This window comes from Cryptotermes secundus, unplaced genomic scaffold (genome assembly GCF_002891405.2).
Source record: "Cryptotermes secundus unplaced genomic scaffold, Csec_1.0 scaffold673, whole genome shotgun sequence".
Classification (NCBI taxonomy): Eukaryota; Metazoa; Arthropoda; class Insecta; order Blattodea; family Kalotermitidae; genus Cryptotermes; species Cryptotermes secundus.
In genome coordinates, this window is record NW_019731277.1 from 1,446,105 (window position 1) to 1,468,050 (window position 21,946).

Genomic DNA, 21,946 nt, shown 5'->3' on the forward strand with positions numbered 1-21,946 from the left:
CAAGTGGCCTCTTTTGACAGTTCCTACCAAAACCTGTTTGTACCCACATCATCCTGCTTCATTTTGTCATCTTACTAGTGTTGGACAAAGAAAACAATTACGAATCTCTATGGTATGTAATTGTATGTCTTTCTGTTACTTTATCTTTCTTAGGGCCAAACAATCATGTCAGCACTTTATTCTGAAACATCCCTAAATCCACATATTTCTCTTATTCTGAGACTAGAACATCTCAGAGGGTATGTTATCATCAGACAATGATGTAGGTTGTGTCACCATTATAAACTTTTTCATTCATCCATTCATCAATGGCTCTACAGCCCTTTGTTGAGCCCTGACCTCTTCTTCAGTTTCGTAATCCTTTTTTTTTTCACAGATGGTACGACTCCTTGGATGGGGCATCAGCCCATCTCAAGGCCACTACCTACACACAGGACAACACAGACGCAGTATAAACACACACACAAACATCCATGCCTTTTGAGTGGGGTTCCAACTCACAACTGTAGTCAACATTCAGTCAAAACTGCGGTCCCAACCTGCCCATAAATCCATAAATCTTCAATGAAATTACATTTTTACAATCATTCAAGTTCCTTCCTCAAGAACTTGAATTTTAACTTACCTCTAGGATGTGTTCTATGTATTCATGAAACTTATCAGCGCATTCCATCAAACGATCCGTGTCAGAGGCTAATGCTACATTTCGAATGACATTCACCATGTCACGCCCGGCGTTCACGACAGAAGTAAGGTCTGCAGCTTGCGCCATAGTGGTGGCTTGAAGTTGGTGCCTCAGGTCACGTGTTGCCTGGAGAAGTGCCATGACTGCCTGCTCCATCTCATGGGTTGGCGAGCTGCCTTCCGTTTGTTCCTTCACCAGTGTTTTAGTTTACAGTTTAGTTTACTTAATGACAATTTCTCAACCATACAGATTATATAGTATTAAAAAGGATGAAGAAGAATGTGAATCACAAATAGGGACAGAATTGGAAGAGGAAGTTGTCATGGTCTGAACTAAAAGTTTGCTACAAGTACTATGTTTTCGGACATTATCCATCATCTTGTCTATTTCTTAAAAAACCGTCCTGTTTTTCTTTTTTTAAAACACAACATTTCGGAGACTGGATTCTGTCCCTGTCCTCAGGCAAAACCTACTCAGCCCCTAGCTAGTTCTATCTACTGGACCCAACTGAGAAAGTTTTACCTGAAGACGGAGACAGAATCCAGTCTCTGAAACATTGTGTTTTAAAATTGAAACAGGATGGTTTTTTAAGAAATAGACAAGATGATGAATAATGTCCAAAAACATAACACTTGTTGTCATGGTCTGTTTTAAACTTTATAAACCAGGAATATGGACTTTAAAATCCCTGGTATTATGGGGTTGGTAGTCATATTTTAATTTATGGATAACAATTTATCATCAAAGAAGAGAATTTTTATTCTATGCCTTCTACAGGACTGGTGGTATATTTTAACTTTTGGTGACACTATTAGTACCAAAAATATCATAAAATACACTGCAGACCAAAAAAGTTTCATAATCAGTGGACTTAATCATCTTAAGACTTTCTGTTCCAGCTATTCTGCTGCTGTCTTATCTGCTAGCCTAGTCATTATTTTCAAAGCAGGCTAGGGTTTGTACTATTTCACAGATGAGTAGCAAATTATCTACATTCATCCATGGAACCACAGAATGTAACTATATACACCATCTAGTGAGATAAAATTATGTGCATTACAAAAGAGAAATACCTTGTTTTGCTATAGCGTGTTTTTATCTGACTTTGCAGGATATGCCAGTCTTGACTAATCACTGGTAAATGACCTATCTTGGAACACAGGAACAAAAGGGTGAGCTAATAATATTGTGACGTGTTGCACTATATATGATGCCCCTCCCCCCCCACCCCGCCAGCCGTGACGCGCCGAGCGGAGCCGAAGCGAGCCAAGTCCCAGGACACTGGTCGCTATGCAACGTGGGTAAACAGTGGTTGCGAGAGACAACTCCTGACAGCGTTACCAGTAACACCGGTAAACACGGTAGCAACAGTGGCACTTATTACATGGCTATTTTCTGTGATGTCCGGAACGAGGCTAGATACGGAGCAGCAAAGACTATTCTCAGTTAGTTCCGAGCAAGCCTACGAGTCAGAGTGTGTGATCAACAGTTATCCATTTAGCCAGTGGAGAGTAACGAGTTAGCCAGCAACCAGTCAGTTGTATTCTGGCATTTGCAGTGTAGTATTTGTGATACTGCAGATAGCAGTAATTGTGGATCTGTAAATTGTGTGATTGCAAGAGCGAATGTGCAATAAATTCGCTATATCAAATAAGGCGTGAAGTAATTTGTCACGTTATACACCCAATACATGACAATATGTTTGAACCTTGAATCTGTATCACAATCCAGCAAAAGACATCGGTTGTCACACAGGTTCCTGACTCTTGCAATTATCTCTCTGCAGATTACGCAAGTCTTAATAACATAAATCCACATATTTTAGTGCCATGAGTTTGTGAACTTGCCCTGGGTATGTAAATAGTTAGTTCCACCTTTGTTTACACACACCAATATTACTTTTTATTTAAGATTTCTGAAAGTCTGATGAACCAGTACTTACCAGACTGACACCGACACGTAGCAGCTGATTGAGTTCGAGCTTAGCACGGTCGCACAACAGAAGAATGTTCTCACGGTGCTCATGGCTCGTATAGGCCGAGTCTGTGAAATCTTGTGTCCGCTCGGCTATGGTGTCCAATGCCTGAGTTAGTCGTTCTTTTGAGTCAGGTCCCAGGAGAGTAAGTCGAGTCATTTCCACGAGATCTTCCAACTGCTTCAATCCTCCAGACACGGTGAGGCTCACCTCCCAGTCATCCTGTTGAGGCACAACACCATTTCTCAACCTCAATTAGTCTTCAGGTTCCATCTTATTATATACCTCTCTGGTATTAGAACCTACATGTTCAACACCATTAACAACAAACCTCACTTAGTGCAATTCAAGTTGAATTTCAAGTTCTCATAGCGATGGTTATGAAGATTTCTATCCCCTGGGATATAACACATGAGGACTGTTGAAAGTCAACCCATGTTTCAGAGGAACATATCGCCTCCATCTTAAAGATCGAAAAAATAAGCCAAGCAAAAAAATCAGCATGAAGCAGGTAGCAAGCAGGGCATAGTTTCTTGCCAAGTATTATATTCCAAACCTGAACTCTGAAACTTTTGGCTGACTTTAAAAGGACCAAATAGCATTGTAACCCAGAAAACAGAACTGTTCAGTCCAATTCATCTTCCATTCTCAGAACCTAACCTTCGCCAACATTCACCTTCTTGCAGATTACTGTCCGCTGCGACATGATACTGCGCAGTATGGTAGAATGTTACAGAAGTTTTGGGGGAGTATTCTGCCATTAGCTTTAGGCTTCAAGAGTATGACAGTAACTTATTATTACGAACCATTACATTTAATCAATGAGATAAAATTTTATGACTTTCCGGCTTATGCTTTTGTTTTCTGCCTCAAGCAAAAAGTTCCTCTCATTTATACATGAAGACTGATAGATCATCAGTCACTATCTGAGAAATGCACTGCATTTTATTATCAGTAGTTAAGAGGTGTGTGTGTGTATTTAAGAGCAGATTTAAGGCAATTTATGCTGCATAAAAATCTAATTAAAAGTCAACAACACAGTAAAGCTATGACCTGCACATAGATCCACACACACACCCAAAAGCAAAGGTTCTGAAAGTGATTTACGACAGTAAGTCAACAGCTGTGGCATCTTAAAATTAATGGAATCATTCCAATAGAAAAGCCGAACTATGCTGGGGCCAGCCACAAACCATGAAAATCATGCAAATTAAAAAGAAATGGACACTGAAATATTTTATAATCAGAATACATGACATAAACAATGTCAGATAAATGACATAATGAACCATGTTAGCTCATTTACCAATGTTCCAGTAAAGCTCTAATTGCTTTTAGACAAACATCTCAAGTTCCACTCATAATATTAAAAAATTTTACATGAATAGAGACATATGAGAAGATCCTGAAGTAGATGAACAGACCAGTTTCAACCCTATGCATATAATATACTGTCTAGATCAGTTTGGGGTACTTGCTGCAATAAATTACCAAAACCAAAGTCTTTAGCTCATTAATCAATTAGTATTTCTATCACCAGATGGCATCTAAAGAGACATATCAATGTTATATAGGAAAGAATGGTTTTTCACATGATATATTCCTGTTATTGTTTGGAGGTCATTTGAGGAAAGTTTTTCTGTAAAAAACTGTACTTACCACAATCAGGCCAAGCATTTTTAGCAGGTAAATATGGCAGGGCTAGGCAATCAAAGACTTTTAATAACTTCTGAACACTAATAGAGGCTTGTAAGGTCCAATCCTTGACATAGAATAATAGTCAATTATAGTCATACTTTGTATCCTCTGAGAAAATCAACATGTTTTAAACTATCAAATGGGGATTAGTAAGGATTAAATGTATGTCTACAGTATGTAGGATCTGAAGCTTTGATGGTGGATAATTGCATTAAAATCTCCTTGGGCAATCACCTGTGTCAATATTGAACTAAAATCAACATTCCAAAGGTCTCCTCAGTCTCCGTCAACAAAGTCGATGACTGAGGAGATATCTGAAACACTGCTTTTAGTTTGACACTGACATGGCTAATCACCTATGAAAATTTCTGCACAAATCTGCACAATGTATGGCAATGCTGATGACAGCAGAAGCAAGACTGCATGTTAATCTTATTCAGCGAATGGTGTTCCAATAAGAGGGAAGAGAAACACAGGGGGGAAGTCTACCTCACTAGCACCATGTTGATCCACAGGAGATATGGTATCACCCAGCTGTGCAGCTGAGTCCATTACTCCATCTTTAACAACGTAATGTATCAGGTCCATAGCACGTCTCATCTGGCAGAAAACTGTGTCACGGTTCTCCCGCGCAGACGGGCAATCAGGATGCCGTAAACAAGTCTAAAAAAAAATGTAAGTCAAATTCAAAATTAGGATACAAATGTTCATAACAAGAAATACTTGCCTCTCACAACTTTGATTCGAAAAGAATTTTTGATCTGAGGAATATTTGAGCATATAAGCAGAAAACTTGTAGCATGTGTGACAAATCTACACACATATTAACATCTCATTCATCAAACTTTTCTAATAATGCATAAAATTAACATAATATATCTGAATCTAATAAACTACATATGACAAATTAAGGAAACATGAGAAAATCAACTGAAGCACACCGCCTTCTTGAATGTGATACCATGGAATTTGGCAGACATTTTCTGAGATTAAAGGAAAACATATTCCCTTCATCTTGAAGGTCACAGAGCCAAGCAAGCACAAAGCACACCACCAGACTACATAATACTAAATCCCAGAAAATAGTACTGCTCATAGTTACTACTGCAAGAACCTCAACACTCATGAGAAATTCACACTTTACGATTAACATAATCACTGTTCTCTTTGTGAAGTAAAGTGCCAAATACAAAATTCTGGCTTATGGAGTATAAGATGTTTTGATTCATTTCTGTATAACTTCATTAAAGTGGCAACTGTGCTTACATTGGCAGTGAAATGTTTTATCTTTCACATATCCTCCCAGAAAGTAAACACACAAACTTACACAGAGGGGCAAAGGTGAAAGGCAGAAATGAAAGTCAGGAACCTGTCAGAGAACACTTCAATTCCAAATTTTTCATTTAAAAAAATCCTCTGCTGATGACCCTGCTCCTGTCACCTGTTCTAAGTAACCTTCAACCACTTTAAGTCCATTAAGTTTCCTCCAATAGCAATGTTACTGACTACCCACATTACAGCACATAATTATTACTTTTTTAATGTAATATCACTACTTAATGTCATACATTTTATAAGGCTATTTCACTTTTTATTAACTCCTTCAGTGGCATTCCTGAAACTTTTATGTGATATGCTTTCTGTCCTAACTTGGCTGTGCCATAGGTCAAGCAGTTAGTTACTGGCTTCCCACCGCGGCGGCCCGGGTTCGATCCCGGGTCTGGTCAAGTGGGATTTGTGGTGGACAAAGTGGCACTGGGGCGGGTTTTCTCCGAGGACTTCGGTTTCCCCTGCCAATCTTCATTCCACCAAATTCTCCATCATCATAATCACCCGGGGCAGACTACAATAGGCCAATCAGTGGCCGCCGTGCCAAGTGGACCCAGTTGGAATCCACCCCCCACTAAGTGATTTTTTTTCTGTCCTAACTTGCAAAATAAAAAAAAAATCAGGTTCCATACTGTACCATGTTTGCTATATCCCAATGTTTTTTTTTCTGAGCTGTGTAACAATTTTTGCATGTAGTTATTACATTTCCTAGAAGATGACATGACCAAATGAAATCATCTGACATGGCTTTCTGCATGCAGTAACAATGTATGTTGTACATTAGGGAACATAAAAATATAATTTCAAGTTATCAGTGAAGGGGTTAACAACAACAAAAACAATCACAATAACCAGATATACTAATAAAGACACTGTTGAGGAACATAAATCATGTGGTCTTATACGGATGCTTTGAGGAGTGGAAGTAAGTTCAAATTTGGAGCCATGTTTACATCTGTGATCAACTTTTGCAACAAAACAGTCTTCACAAATAATTTAACCCTGTAGATTCTAAGGATTCTGACAATGTTGTATAACACTCAAGATTAATATTTTGGGGGAACTCTTCACATAGTGTAATAATTTTTAAAATACAAAAGAATATAATTAGAATCATTACAGGATGTAGAAGTAGATATTCATGTAGAGAATTATTTAAGAAATTAAAAATTCTACCTCTTCAATTGCAATACATATTATCGCTTCTCTTATTTGTTGTTTACAACAAAGATAAATTCAAATTAAATTCTGATGTCTATAACATGAATACTAGACAAAAATATAATGCGTACAATCAAGTGCGCGCCGCGGCTGCAATTTGCCGTGAGTCATACCACCGCAGAACGGATGCAACTCCTCCCCGCGACTGCAGTGCTCCTACGCCGATGGTTGCATAATCGGAACCCGAGGTTGCATTAAACAGTCAGTCTTTGTCTTGCTGTGGAAGTGGAGTGGAATGTTTACAGCTGTCGACAGACGGTGGAAATGAAGTTCACTATTAAACAGCGTGTGTTTATTGTCGAAACTATTGCAAGGAAAAACATTTACAGAAAATTCGCACGTAGGTTTCGTCAGNATTCAATTCAAAATTACTGGACTTTTCAATTTTGTCATCATTCAGCCTTCTAAAAAATAAAGAATGCAATGTTTTGTAAACTGGATCTGTTTCCATCCTCAGGTGAGTGTTTTGGAGGCACCTACTCTGTTAGGTCTGCTAGACAGTTGGTTCACAAATAAATAAACCCTGAATTTTGTAATGCAGACCTCACCTTGGAAGAGGTAAGAAGCATCATCGTCGAGCGCTCCAGTACTTGTCGCGCTGCTGCCATTTGTGCCTTTCTCCTCTCATCCTTGAGGTCATTCTGACGATCCCCTGTGAGGTGAGCAAGCTCCACCATCTCTGCCCCAAACTGGCTGAATGCCTTCACAAACTCGGTGAAGTTTGTTACACTCTCCAGCCGACCCAAGCTTCGAGCAACCTGTTCCACAGAACACAGAATTTTGTATTAAGGAGGATGGCTTTGTCAGTGGATTATTTAATGACAACATATCACCTTCAAAGATTACGGAATGCCAAATGTATGTACAAGAATGACAGTCTACATTGTCACAATATCTTAGCATTTACATGGAAGTAAAAAAAAAAAGAATAAAGCTATCCCTGTAACAGGCCGTGAAGGCCCATAGGGTTGTGAGACATTGAGGGTCACACATTATCTAGACAACTGGCTCACAGATGGCAGTAAGGTTGTGAGCCTTATGCGCCGGCCGCGCTTTACTCCCCAGGAAAATTATTTAATTAATTCCTGGTACTCATTTCTGTTACAGGCTGAGTCGACCCCAGGGCTATAGTGCGGCTGGAAGGATTAGGTCAATTGAAAAAATCCAATGACCTCATCAGGACTTGAACCCACAACCTTCCAGCTTGTAGCATAGTGCCTCAACCAACTACTGAAGAAAATTAAGGAACCTTTGAAGTAACCGGTGTTCTGAATATGAAGCAGGTGAATATTTCAAGTTAATGTATTCACTGCAATGCCTCAGGACTGGAATTTTGCCCACCTGGCCGAGTAAAATGGATACTCAACTTTTAACACATTCAAAATGTAACCTTTACCCCTCAACACGATAACAGGTTTACATGCCACAAATAAGAAATATTATCTGTATCTTTAATTTTATAAATTAATTTTGAGTTGTTGTTGCTGTTATAATGCACATGAATTCTATGAGTAAAACAATTTCAAATTACAGTATTTCTTTTATACCATTAGATTATAATTTTGTGTCGAGAGTTATTCTTTAAGGCAGTTCTGTTTGCACCTATAAAATAACTGTCACCATATATAAATATCAAATTTAAACTATTTAATTGGAAAAACTTATGTGGGGCAGTCAAAAAGTTCCCGCAATTCCCCCGCAGATGGAGAACAAGTGATAAGATAGCGCATACACTGTTGTGGCGGGGAGCTCAGCATGTCTGCTTGCAGGCGCAACAGGTCTGGACAGGTTTCAGTGTGCAGTGTCATTACTGTCCCATTTGAATTAGATTTGAGTGTTGGTCATTCAGCGCAATGTCGCAGTTCGAACAGCATGCCAACATCAAGTTCATGTGCAAATTGGGAAAAACTGCTTCAGAGATGCTATCGGCCCTGCAGCAAGTTTACGGTGATACTGCACTAAAGAAATCTGCAGTTTACGACCGGCTTTCCAGGTTTAAGAATGGGCAGGAGGCATTGGAGGATGAACAGTGCAGCGGGAGACCTTCAACATCCACAACTGAAGAAATGATTGGAAAAGTGTTACAACTCATTCAATGTGATCGACTATTGACAATCGCGGAGTTGGAGCAAGACGTTGGTACTGTTATTGGCCGTTTCTATGTGCAAGTTTTGCAGAGGTTGCGCGATGCGGTTTGGAGGAAGTGGTGCGACAAGAGGCAGGGACAGTGGTTTCTGCATCACAATAACGCACCGAGCCACACATCGCTTGTTGTGCAGCAATTCATTGCCGAGGAAAACATTCCTGTCATCACTCAACCACCGTACTCTCTGGATCTCATTCAGAGTGACTTTTGGCTGTTCCCTACTCTGAAAATGGGTCTCAAGGGAACACGTTTCACAACTATGGAGGACATCAAATCAAATGCGACAGCTGAGCTCCGGAAGATTCCAAAAGAGGCCTTCCACAGCTGCTTCCAACAATGGCAGGATTGATGGAGCAAGTGTGTGCGCGCACAAGGGTCCTACTTTAAAGGTGATAGGTAAGCATTGCCGTATGTTGAACCATTAGAGTGCTATACAACCATTCCGGGAACTTTTTGACTGCCCCTCGTATGACTTTTGTGGGGTTTTCTCAGAGATTCTTACTCACTGTAATTCTCATGTTTATCTTCAACAAGAACTTTCCTGAAACACTGCAATCCTCACCTTGTCCTTCGCAAGTAGCAGCTGTTTTACAACTACGACATCTGCCAGCAGCAGAACTCTCGTGACGGAGCCAAGCAAACATCGCGCAGCCCGGACAACAGCTCCTCGGTCTGTCAGGGAATCTTCCAGAGCAGCCTCACATAGCTTTTCAATAGCAGTGCCTGCGAACACAGGCGAATTATCAAACCCTGGAGTGACTATAACAACACACCAGCACAGAAGTCTAGGGTTGAAAATGTTCCAAGCAACAGCTTCTGCCAAAGAATTATACTCGATACACCATAACATTTCCATCAGCACAAAGATACATCAACTTAAACCTAAGAATTTGTCCCTTTCTAATGCCTCTTGTTCTGAACAATTCTTGATTTCTGCCAGGCACGTCAGAATAAAACAATCTGTGATGTGGAAGTACCCACAGGGTACAGATGAAAATAATAAACCCACAGACCAGTGCGGACTCTAAACAATGTGGGACTGACAGTACTTATAGCAGTCTGGTATTTACCAAAATGAAATTGACCAGACAACTTTTAGCATAAATTCAAATACCAAACTTCAATGATACATGAATAATGGTTTGGAAAATTAATCTTGCAAACGCACAGCCAGATATGTAGATGTTACCTCCTATTACATGTTCATTTTATGTGCTTTGTGTAAAGAATGCATGAAAAATTGAGCTTACCAGCTGCACGTGCCTCTTTGCATGCCTCGTACATATCCTCCTTGATCTCAAGGTTGTCATCTGCTATTGTTTCCCCCACTGTGACAAACCTCTCCACAGCCAGATTCACAGCCTGCCCAACCCGTGCCACAGCCCTCAGACTGCGCTCTGAACATAGTGGCCGTTCCCGATGGGTCACTAGAGTCGAGATCTTCAGAAGATAATTACATAAAATTAGAGAAACACAGAAGTTTTGTCAGAAGCTGGCAAGAGAATCAGCTTAGAACTAAACACAAAAATACATTGTGTACATTTATTATTTTTGTTTCTTTATTTGGAACCGCCTCTGTGGTCTAGTGGTCAGAGTTCCTGGCTACAGATCCAGAGGTCCCAGGATCGATTCCCGGCGCTACCAGATTTTCTGAGAAGTAGTGGGTCTGGAACGGGGTCCACTCAGCCTCGTGAGGATAACTGAAGAGCTACTTGAATGGAAAAGTAGCGGCTCTGGTCTAGAAAACCGAGATTAACGGACGTGGGAATTCGTTGCGCTGACCACATGACACCCTCTATCCGCTAAAGTTGGCACTAACTTCACTGACAAGTGGCGGTCGCTCAGTCGGTATAGTTCAGGTGCGGACCAAGGCCATGAAGTTTTATAGTTTATTTAATGATGCTCTTGGTAACTCAAATTATAGAGCATCAAAAGAACTGGATGATGGTGGACAATAAATTGGAAAAAATGTGGAAGGAAGTAGTCATGGCCTAACTTAAAGTACTAGCCTGGCATTTGCCTGGGGGGAGTGAGGAAAACCATCATTATCATCAATCAGGATTGTCTGTGTTCCAGCCAAAATTTGAAACGAGCACATCAAAATACATGCTACAAGCATTTCCAATGGAGACAACTTGCCTGGTTATACATTTCCAGGACAAAGTCACATTATATAAGTATCTGGATCTTACAGAAATGTAATACAAAGTTTGGACTGAATCCACTAGGCTGAAGTTCGTAAATAATGGCTAAAATTCTGTGAACACATTCCATAACAGAACTGAATACCTCTACTAATTACGTAACTAAGAGTTTTTCAAGAAAGACATTATACCATGTGGTGAATTTAGTGAATATCGAATTTCAGTGTCATCACAGGAACACTTCCAAATATCTGCGGAGACGTTAAACACCTGTGTTCTTCACCCCAGACATCCTCCAACTGTATAATCCTCACGAAAACTTGCTGTAGTTCCTGATTCCCTACAAGTTCTGTGTTAAAATTCATATGGCTGCTTTATGTTGAAGCACTCTGCCAATAGATTAAAATATTTATGTTGAAGTAATCTGCAAGAGTTCAAGTACGTCCGCATTGCCATGATGGTTTACTGAGAGAAATGACTGGCTGTGGACACAGAGTCTGGGATTCAGTTCTCAGCATGAACAAGTATGTTGAGTATGAGGGGTGAGCCATAAACACCAGCCCTTGTACTGTGACCATCAATGGTCTATTGTGCTTTCCCTTTGGATTAACCCTTTATTAATCCTACACTTCGAATGAAATGTAGAACTTTATTTGTGGGGGAGTCATAAAAGTCACTTAGTTCCATGAAGAACTGGCCCAGGTGGCGATATCTTAAGTAAGCTATAGCCTCACAATCACACAAGATGTGTGTGGCTGATTCATCTTCTTGTAGGCACCTTTCACAAGTTGGTGGTCTGTCAGTCCCAGTTTGGAAAGGTGCCCCTTTAGGTGGCAGTGTCCGGTAAGTAATCCTACCACCCATCTTAGTTCAACAGGTCCCTCATTCTTTTGGCAGAGGGTCCTGATATAAACCCTTTTGCCTGTTTGAGTCCAGTTGTGGATTCCCAGTGTTATGGACAAGTATGTTTCTTTGTAACATACACGGTGTGTCCAGGATCCATTAGGAGTCTTTTTTTTTTTTAATTTGCCCTGCAATGCCATCTGTTGGCGAGTTGTGGCGTTAAGATTCTTGAAGTTTCAGCTGTGGCTGTCTATAATTTCAAAGCGCAAGCATCGCTGCATCATGTGTTCTGACCTTGAATGTAACAATACTGTTCTGACGCTCGTCGGAAAATGGCGGTTGAACAGAGAACCAACATCAAATTTTGTTTGAAGTTAGGCAAAACAGACGGAGAAGCATACAAAATGATGAAAATTGTGTACAGTAGTGATTGTTTGAGTCGCTCGAGTATTTTTCGATGGTATGCTGTATTTCGTGATGGCAGGGAGGACATTGAAGGCGCTTCACGTGCATCAAAGGCGAGAACAAGTGGCATTGAAGAAAATGTGAAAAAAAAAGTGACCAAAATCCTTGCATCAGACTGATGTGTTTCTGCAAGACTCATCAAGGAGCTTTTTGGAATACCAAAAAGTACTGCGTATCAAATTTTGACCCAGGATTTGGGCAAATGGAAGGTCTGTGCGCGGTTTGTACCGCACGCGCTGTCAGGCAATTAAAACCATGCCAGAGTGGAATACTGCAAAGACATGTTACGGTCGGCCCAAAGTGATACAAAATTTACAAAATCGATTACTACTGGTGATGAGACATGGTGTTTTCAACATGAGCCTCTCACAAAGCAGCAGAGTGCAGCGTGGTTGAGCCCAAAGACGCCGAAACCAAAGAAAGTGCGTATGCAAAAGAGATGAGTAAAGACACTGCTAACCGTTTTCTTCGATTCCAAAGGAATCATTCACATGGAATTTCTGTCAGAAGGTCAAACAGTGAATTCAGATTATTATCTCAGAGCCCTCAATCGTTTGTGGGCGAGAATTCTTCTAATTCGACCTGAATATTGAGAGCAAGGTTCCTGGTCGCTCCTCCACGATAATGCCCCACCCCACAAATCGAAGATCGTGCGCGATTTTTTGGTCAGAAAAGGGTCCAAAGTCCTTGATCATCCTTCGTATTCGCCAGATTTGTCTTCAGCAGATTTCTGGTTCTTCCCAAAAGTTTAGTTAGCGATGAAAGGACACCGTCTCGACACCATCCAGGGCATCCAAAGGGAATGTACCGCAGTTTTAAATGCGATTCCACAAAAGGAGTACGGTGACTGTTTTCAAAAACTTTTCAATTGATTCCGGCTATGTATTGATTCAGAAGACTATTTTGAATAAAAAGAGTGAAATTTTGAAAATAATTCACGTCTTGTATTTTTAATCAACACAGTCCTAACAGAACCTGGACACACTGTGTACATGCAGGCTCTGGGCCCCCTTATTAAATAGGTACCAAGCGCTAGTTCTCCACTGGGTAATGTGTCCAAAGCGTGAAGTTAACAGCACATCACAAATGTGTGAAGCTTTAGCATCAGCCAGTATAGTTAAATAAAAAAATTAGTCCATCAATAAAAACGTAATGTATTGGGCACGCGGTAGCGTAGTTGGTTGAGGCACTATGCTACAAGCCGGAAGGTCGCGGGTTCAAGTCCCGATGAGGTCATTGAATTTTTCTCAATTTACCTAATCCTTCCAGCCGCACTATGGCCCTGAGGTCCACTCAGCCTCTAACAGAAATGAGTACCAGGAATATTCTTGGGGGTGAAGCGCAGCCGGCGCGTAAGGCTGACAATCTTGCCGCCATCTGTGAGCCGACTGTCTAGAAAATGTGGGAGCCTCGACGTCTCACAACCCTATGGGCCTCCACGTCCTGTTACAGGGATAGCTTTACTTATTTGCTTTTTTTTTTCTACTTTTAAGATGTAACAGCTCATGATATTGGTATATTAATACAATGGCTGTCTGCACATTATCTAGCATCCTGTTATTATCCAGAACCACGCTTTGGAAACTGGACTCTGTCCGTGTCAAGTAAAAAGCCTACTCAGCTGGGCCCAATCAACAGAGTTAGTCCCTTTCTCTGGACACCTTGGACACCCTGTGTATCTTATGTAACAGGTGCACCAACATTTTGTAACCTTATATTATTTACATCACAAAAAAAGGCAGCAGATAAATAAGTGGAAGATTAAGTTATAACGTGGTGTAGTCTGGTAAAAATCTAACTATGTGGCATTAAAACCCTGAAGACTGTAATCTTCACGCTGGTTCCTCGCTCGCGGATTTTCTTTTTTCTTCTATCCTGAAGATGGAGGCGATACGTTCCTCCGAAACGTTGTTTAACACAATATCTACACGGCACCACATCCCAGAAGACGGCATTCTTCATAGTGACCGCCGTGAAAACCTCAAATCTTACATAAGCAAAAGGAGTTTCGAAACCAACTTGACCAAAATTTCATCCATCTGTGGGGAGAAGAGGAACACTGATTCCGACATGAGAGAGAGAGGGAGAGAGAGAGATGGCGGGAGAACTGCCATCAAAGACGCAGATGATGCGGTCGATCATGGAGCGTCTCTATTTACTGACCAAGTTCATTCAAAACATAAAACACTACTTAATGTTGTCCGTGGGCGTAATAAAGCACCAAACAATGAAGACGTGTAGGGGCTTCCCCTATTCTCCTCACGTTAGCTGCCGTGTGACAGCGTGACCTACTGAGGAGGGGGGGGGAAACTTAAATCACTTACGGCCATATTATAAACGTTGCAGCTGGCACCTGGAGAAGGGTCCTTAAGTTATATGGTGACATCCAGTGTCATCCTCAGTATTAGACGGAGGAAAGCGCTCAAATTCACGCCCCGGCCGTTCTACCTCAAACGAAACAAACCCGGAACACAGTCAGGATGTGGTGGGAACTTCCGGGGGTCTACCAGCCTGTAGCCTACTCACTATAGTGACTGAGCTATCCCGATTCCCATCAAACACTACACCAACTTGATAGTGATAAGGTCATACCTCTACATGTGTTATAGTCTAATTCCTGTATAGCTCCACGTAAAGTCAAGGAGGATGAGGTGGACAGGGCATGTAGCACGAATGGCGGAGAAGAGAAATGCATATAGGATACTGGTGGGAAAGCCAGAAGGAAAGAGTCCACTGGGGAGACCAAGGCGTAGGTGTGGGCAATATTAAAATGGATCTTAGAGAGATAGGATGCGATGGTATGGATTGGATTCATCTGGATCAGGATACGGACCTGTGGAGGGATCTTGTGAACACGGTAATGAACATTCGGGTCCGCAAAATGTTGGGAAATTCTTGAGTAGCTGCAGAATTGGCTTCTCCTCAAGAAGGCCTCAACTCCGTAAGTAGGTTTTTTTATTGCTATTGGGGTGAGACTAAGTCCCTTGTACTGCGGCCACTTCTGGCCTATTGTACCAGCCCCAGATGATAGGTGAGGGTCATTGTGGAGCAATTGGTGGAATGAAGATTAGCAGGGGAAACCGAAGTACTTGGAGAAAACCTGCCCCAGCGCCACTTTGTCCACTACAAATCCCACTTGACCAGACCTGGGATCGAACCCGGGCCGCCGCGATGGGAAGCCAGCGACTAACCGCTTGAGCTATAACGCGGCCAAGGAAGTAAGTAAGTACAGCACCACTTAACGGGACGAACCGTAAATCGAAGACATTTTTATGAATAGATTCAGATGAGGTTACGTTGTGAGCGAATATCATTAAACGGCTACATTTGTTGTTCCCTTAAAAGTTGTAAATCTGACAGCCCATCAACCGATTAAGAAATTTCCGGTCTTTCATGGAACCCGAAGGATCATTAGAGTTCACTGCCAATGAACCGTACCCTCAGCCACCTAGACCCAGAGCGCTCTCTTAATACCCTGTTTCTGTTACATCCATTTCTAATCCAGTTACTTACTTACTCATGGAGCTGAGCCCTTCTTGAGGAGAAGCCAGTTGTGCTGATACTCAAGAACTCAGAATTTTATGGAACACGAAAGTTCATTACCGTGTTCACAAGAGCCCTCCACTGGTCCCTATCCTGAGCCAGATCAATCCAATCCATACCGTCCTATTTCTCTAAGATCCATTTTAATATCGACCACCCACCAACGCTTTGGTCTTCCCAGGTGTCTCTTTCCTTCTGGCTTTCCCACCAATATCCTCCATGCATTCCTCGTCTTCCCCATTCGTGCTACATGCCCTGTATATCTCATTTACCTTGACTTGCTCATTCTAATTATACTTGGAGAAAAGTACAAGTTATGAAGCTCCTCATTATGCAGTTTTCTCCAACCTCCCGTCACTTCATCTCTCTTCGGTCCAAATATTCTCCTGAGCACCCTGTTCTCAAACACCTTCAGTCTATGTTCCTCCCGTAATGTCAGAGACCAAGTTTCACACCCATACAGAATCACAGGCAAAATTATAGTTCTGTGGAACCTTTTGTCTTCTCCTCTGCTGTCCAAAAACATATAAATACAGCCATATTCTCACAAAACATCTCTTTAAGATTCATATTACACTCAAATAAAATCAAAGATTTCCCGAGTAATGCCTTCCACTTCTCTATACGCACTCCTCAGCTCCCCATGCGTGCTACTTGTCCTCCTCATGTCATCACCATGAATTTTATTCCTGAGAAGTACAAATTATGGAGTTCCTCATTTCGTAACCTTCTCAAACTTTCTGTCTTAATTCAAAAATTTTTTTCCCACGTTTTGTGTTCATGCACAATCTACGTATGTTCTTCCTTAATACAGGAGACCAAGTCTGACAAAACAGAATGAAAGCTGAGAAAATTTGTTGTTCAAGAACAAAAGGAAACCTCCTTCGACCCTACTCCTTCCATCTCATCCAATTAACCTCTCCAAAAATTTGATCTCAGTGGTCATCAGAATGATTGCCTATGGGTATTAATATAATAGTAAATAAATCACACTGTTTAATTCTAAACTAACTACTTCTCGCGATATTTCAAAGGTTTCCCTATATTATTACGTAAGTTTTAAAGAACTGCGTTGGCTACTGACTATTATCAGCTGCGCGAAGTATAGCCTACGTTTCAACAATGGGATTGATTCTTAGATTTAAGGACGCTATTTAACTGCATATATTATTCAGCATAAATTGTGAGTGAGTGAGTCTACAGACGAAAACGTCTTCGATTTTCGTGTTATTCGGAGTTCCACACAGTCGAACTACCGTTTAAATCGAGGCATGTTTCACACAACAATTTCATGCCATTGTCACTTATTCCACTGTTGCTTCAAAATGCATCAACAGGCGACCTTGGTATCGCCGAATGTTTTACAATGAAAACGAAAAAATAAATGAATAAAAGTTACGTCATAATGCAAGGTCTCAAATGTCAATGCACAAATAAAATGAGTATTTATTTGGGGGGGGGGGATGTCCACCTGTAAGTTACCTACAGAAGATTCAAAACTACGGGCATGGAAAATAAATAACACGTTTATATAGGAACACATTCACAGTGAAAACAAAAAATAAAAAAAATAAACTACTAGAATTACACAGTTAGAAAGGTATGTCAACAGTTACCTGTCTATCTGATATGGTAGCCATATTGTCTTGTTTAATAATTATTACATATAAATTATTAAAAATTGCACATTATAAAGATATGCCGGTGCAACAGTACAAGGAAGACTTAACGGGGTTCGCGCTGCGGGAACATGGACCCGGGCAACCACACGCATGCGCAGCCGTACACCGAGCATCCCCTGATCAATAGGCAACACTCCGATGAAGATTCAACCATTGAGCTCTACCTCAAGGAGACATCCAGCATCCTAATGCAACGAGGCTGAGAACCCTATCAATACACAGAAAAGCTGCTTCGCTCTGTCGGTACGTCCTGGTACTAGAGTTGGCGGTTCTAGGTTACGGCAATTCATTCTAAGCTATGGGCATGAATGACGGAATAAATCAATAGATGAACTGATGGATTGGAAGCACACGAGAAAGAACGATTTTTCGTTTATACATTATATAGCATGCAAATGATTCTTAGGTTATTTAACATCACCATCGCAACTAGAGGTGTAGATGAGATGATGCATGAACTGTGAATAAAGTTAAAAGGTAAAGCTATCTCTGTAACAGGCCATGGAGGTACACAGAGTTGTGAGACGTCGAGGCTCCCACATTTTCTAAACAATCGACTCACAGATGGCGGTGACATTGTCATCCTTACGCGCCGGCCGCCCTTTCACCCCCAGGAAGATACTCATTTCTGTTAGAGGCTGAGTAGACCCCAGGGCCATAGTGCGGTTGGAAGGAATAGGTCAACTGAAAAATCCAGTGACCTCATCGGGGTGAACTGTGAGTGGGAAAACATATAGAAGAGGACACTATGGCCAGGTTTAATACCGGAATTTGCCGTAAGGCAGAAAAACGCAATACAACCAGAAACCTGGCAGATATTCAAAGCGGATACCTATCGAATAAAATTCTAAGACAGCTCTTACAATTACTAACCAGGAAAGGCGTCTGTGTGAATTTATTATTTTTTTTATAGCTAGTGCGGTGGGACTAAGTCCCTTGTACTGCGGCCACTTCTGGCCTATTGTACCAGCCCCAGATGATAGGTGAGGGTGATTGTGGAGCAATTGGTGGAAGGAAGATTGGCAGGGGAAACCGAAGTACTCGGAGAAAACCTGCCCCAGCGCCACTTTGTCCACCACAAATCCCACTTGATCGAACCCGGGCCGCCGCGGTGGGAAGCCGGCGACTAACCGCTTGACCTATGGCGCGGCCCTTGCGTGCATTTAACTGGGAGGCCTGTGGAAGAGGTCTTGACCTATTTTAGGGGAAGTCTCGCATGGGTTCATAAAAACCAAGAACAATTTCTGTCACGGCAGCCTGCATTCGAGCTGAGAATCGAAACTGGACATTCAGAATATCGTATAAACCGGAAGTGGCAACTACTCCCGGCCTTCTTTATGACCGAATGACAGACTAAACAAACAAAAGTGGGCGAATTAACGAGTGACTATGTATGTACATTATGGCTTACATAATGGAGATGAAGTGTCTGCTGTGAGCCACGAACTGAAATCTTTTTTACTTTATTTAGGTGAATTTCATGCGTCAAAGGGCTGAGGAAACCCGACATCCGTTACCGTGTCCAGATAAACAAAAAATGGAACAGAGATAATAACTTATCATTATAAAACACAAAGTTACGAAATATAACCAGAATATTTCATACGCCCTCTGGCATAAATTATAATTACGAAATATTTGATGTGATGATGTCTCTTCAAGTCTAATACCACAAAAAAAAAAAAAAAGTAAAGCTATCCCTGTAACAGGCCGTGAAGGCCCATAGGGTTGTGAGACGTTGAGGGTCCCACATTATCTAGACAATCGGCTCACAGATGGCGGTAAGGTTGTCATCCTTACGCGCCGGCCGCGCTTTACTCCCCAGGAAAATTATTTAATTAATTCCTGGTACTCATTTCTGTTAAAGGCTGAGTCGACCCCAGGGCCATATTTATACAAATTAATTACTGCATAGTAAATGTATTTCGTTGTGCTAGTGATAATGAACCGTCTTCGTCCGCTAGAACACTGGGATTGTGTGTTCGAATCCCACTTGAAGGATGGATGTCTGTGTGTGTTTATTCTGTGTTTGTGCTGTTCTGTGTGTAGGTAGCGGCCTTGCGACGGACTGATCCCCCGTCCAAGGAGTCATACCGATTTTGTATGGATTAAGAAACTAAAAAAGCAGTCAAGGTACACAAAGGCTGTAGAGCCATAGAGAGACAGCTACTGATATTCTGTTTATAGACTAGTATTTACACTTTTAGAAAAAGAAGATGGTTATGATACTCTTAGTCAGAAAACCCGCTACTGTTTCACTGGTCCATAAATCAGAAAAATTTGAGAATCAATGCCACTGAAAGATTTTTCTTTCCGTGCACGGAGTCCTATCGCTGGTCGGTAAAAACAAAAAAATAAAAAAAACTGTGACCTGTAGTCTGCAAGCGAACTATACCGACCGAGCGACCGCCGCTTGTCGGCGTAGTTAGTGCCAACTTTTGCGGATAGAGGGTGTCCCGTGGTCAACGCAACGGAGCCCCACGGCCCTTAATCTCGGTTTTATAGACCGGAGCCTCTATTTCCTTGAAACAGTTCCTCAATTATCCTCACGAGGCTGAGTGGACCCCGTTCCAGACCCACTACTTCTCAGAGAATCTGTTGGCATCGGGAATCGAATTCGGTCGGTATGATTTAAAAATAATTTATGGCGAAGGCTCTTAATGGGAATGGAAAATGTGAAATGCGTAAAAGATTTTAATTTTTAAAGCCGAATAGAGGATACATCCCGTTTGATATGGGCTCTAGGGCGCTAGTGGGTGCTAACATCGCTACGCACACTGCAGGCGGATGACTGGACAAGCAAAGGGGCGGTTGTACTTACAGCCCATCAGCTTACGTCACCGATCAAAGGGAGATAAAATCCGAAATTTGTTTGATTCTCTGATCAGGCGGAATATGCCACGTATGAAGCCTAGGCATATACGGAGAATAATTATAACCGATCATAAAGAAACGGGCTATCAGGCTGTCGGTTGGATACAACTGGCTCAGGATATGGTTCTGTAAGCCCCATTTGCCTTTTATGTTAATGTACTGATGAGATTATTCCTATTCCTACAAAGTTAAACAATGGAAATATACATAATTTATTTGTACATGTAAAAGCTATCCCTGTAACAGGCTGTGAAGGCCCATACGATTGTGAGACGTCGAGGCTTCAACTTTTTCTAAACAATGGGCTCATAGATGGCGGTGAGGTTGTCAGCCTCACGCACAGGTGTCCATTTACCCCCAGGAAGATTACTGATACTCATTTCTATTAGAGATTGAGTCGACGCCAGTGCCATAGTGAGACTGGTAGGATTAGGTCAATTGAAAAAATCCAATACCCTCATTGAGAATCGAACCCGCGACCTTCCGGCTTGTAGCATAGCCCCTAAAACTTAGTTAAATACAATCACACCGAAAAATGTTTCCAATTAGAGTCGCGTATCTTAACGGGATCCCTCTTTTATTTAATATACTACTTTCTTTCTGTATGATGAGCCGTTTTGACAAAATTAGCAAAATTTTATATCCTGTTTATGTAAACATTGGCTATACTGGTCACATATGAAGAGTAAGCAATGAAGTCATGTATGAGTGAAGATGAACACAACTTTTAGACCAAGCAGGTTATTCCAGAGGTAACGATCATTCGGAAGATGCTTGGGGATATCACCTATAGCGACTGAGGTTTTTCATGGTATTCCTCAGCCCCTCCAGGCGAATGCCGGATAGCATCTCGAATGAATCACGACTGCCTCCTTCCAAATCCTTTCCCATTAATCATTCGTCATCCTTATCATTCGACATTACATAACCTGGTCACAGACGTCTTAAAACGAATGAAAATAGAATAACTTCCGGTTAGGGGACTTCTGAGTTCTAACATCGTGTAGTCTTGCAGGCGGATACAAGCATTTCGTTGTGCGAACACTACGAACATGAAGACGGTGGCAGTATGTTTTTCGGAAACACTGGCAACCGCCTACAAAACCAAACGGTGCCACAACCCAAAAGAACATCAACCTTAATAATATCAATTAAAGGTAATGGTATCCCTGCGCTTAATTAATTAAGAACCATGCCATGAAGGCGTATGGGGGAAGTGGATGTACAGATCTACATTTTCTTGACCTCGGCACTAGTTGGAGGTGAGTGGTCATCTTCAAGCCTCTGCCGCTTTACCCCCAGGGAAAGAGCCCCCGGTACCCATTGGATAGGAGGATGGGT

At 41.5% G+C, this 21,946-nt stretch overlaps 1 protein-coding gene across 2 annotated transcripts in view; it reads right to left on the reverse strand.

Annotated features, from left to right (window-relative positions):
* LOC111866862 (alpha-catulin) overlaps window positions 1-21,946 on the reverse strand; it is a 41,270-nt gene that overhangs the window by 12,465 nt on the left and 6,859 nt on the right. Inside the window, exons 1-7 of one of the 2 annotated variants that reach the window (XM_033752441.1) lie at window positions 17,666-17,797; window positions 10,305-10,494; window positions 9,617-9,777; window positions 7,457-7,666; window positions 4,848-5,021; window positions 2,628-2,882; window positions 626-874 (exon numbers count right to left, since the gene is read on the reverse strand). In XM_033752441.1, the coding sequence (XP_033608332.1) occupies window positions 626-874; window positions 2,628-2,882; window positions 4,848-5,021; window positions 7,457-7,666; window positions 9,617-9,777; window positions 10,305-10,494; window positions 17,666-17,689 (1,263 nt within the window). In that variant the 5' untranslated portion in view covers window positions 17,690-17,797. Of the gene's footprint in view, window positions 1-625; window positions 875-2,627; window positions 2,883-4,847; window positions 5,022-7,456; window positions 7,667-9,616; window positions 9,778-10,304; window positions 10,495-17,665; window positions 17,798-21,946 lie in introns of those variants that run through there. The other variant, XM_023856193.2, reaches the window with a different exon arrangement.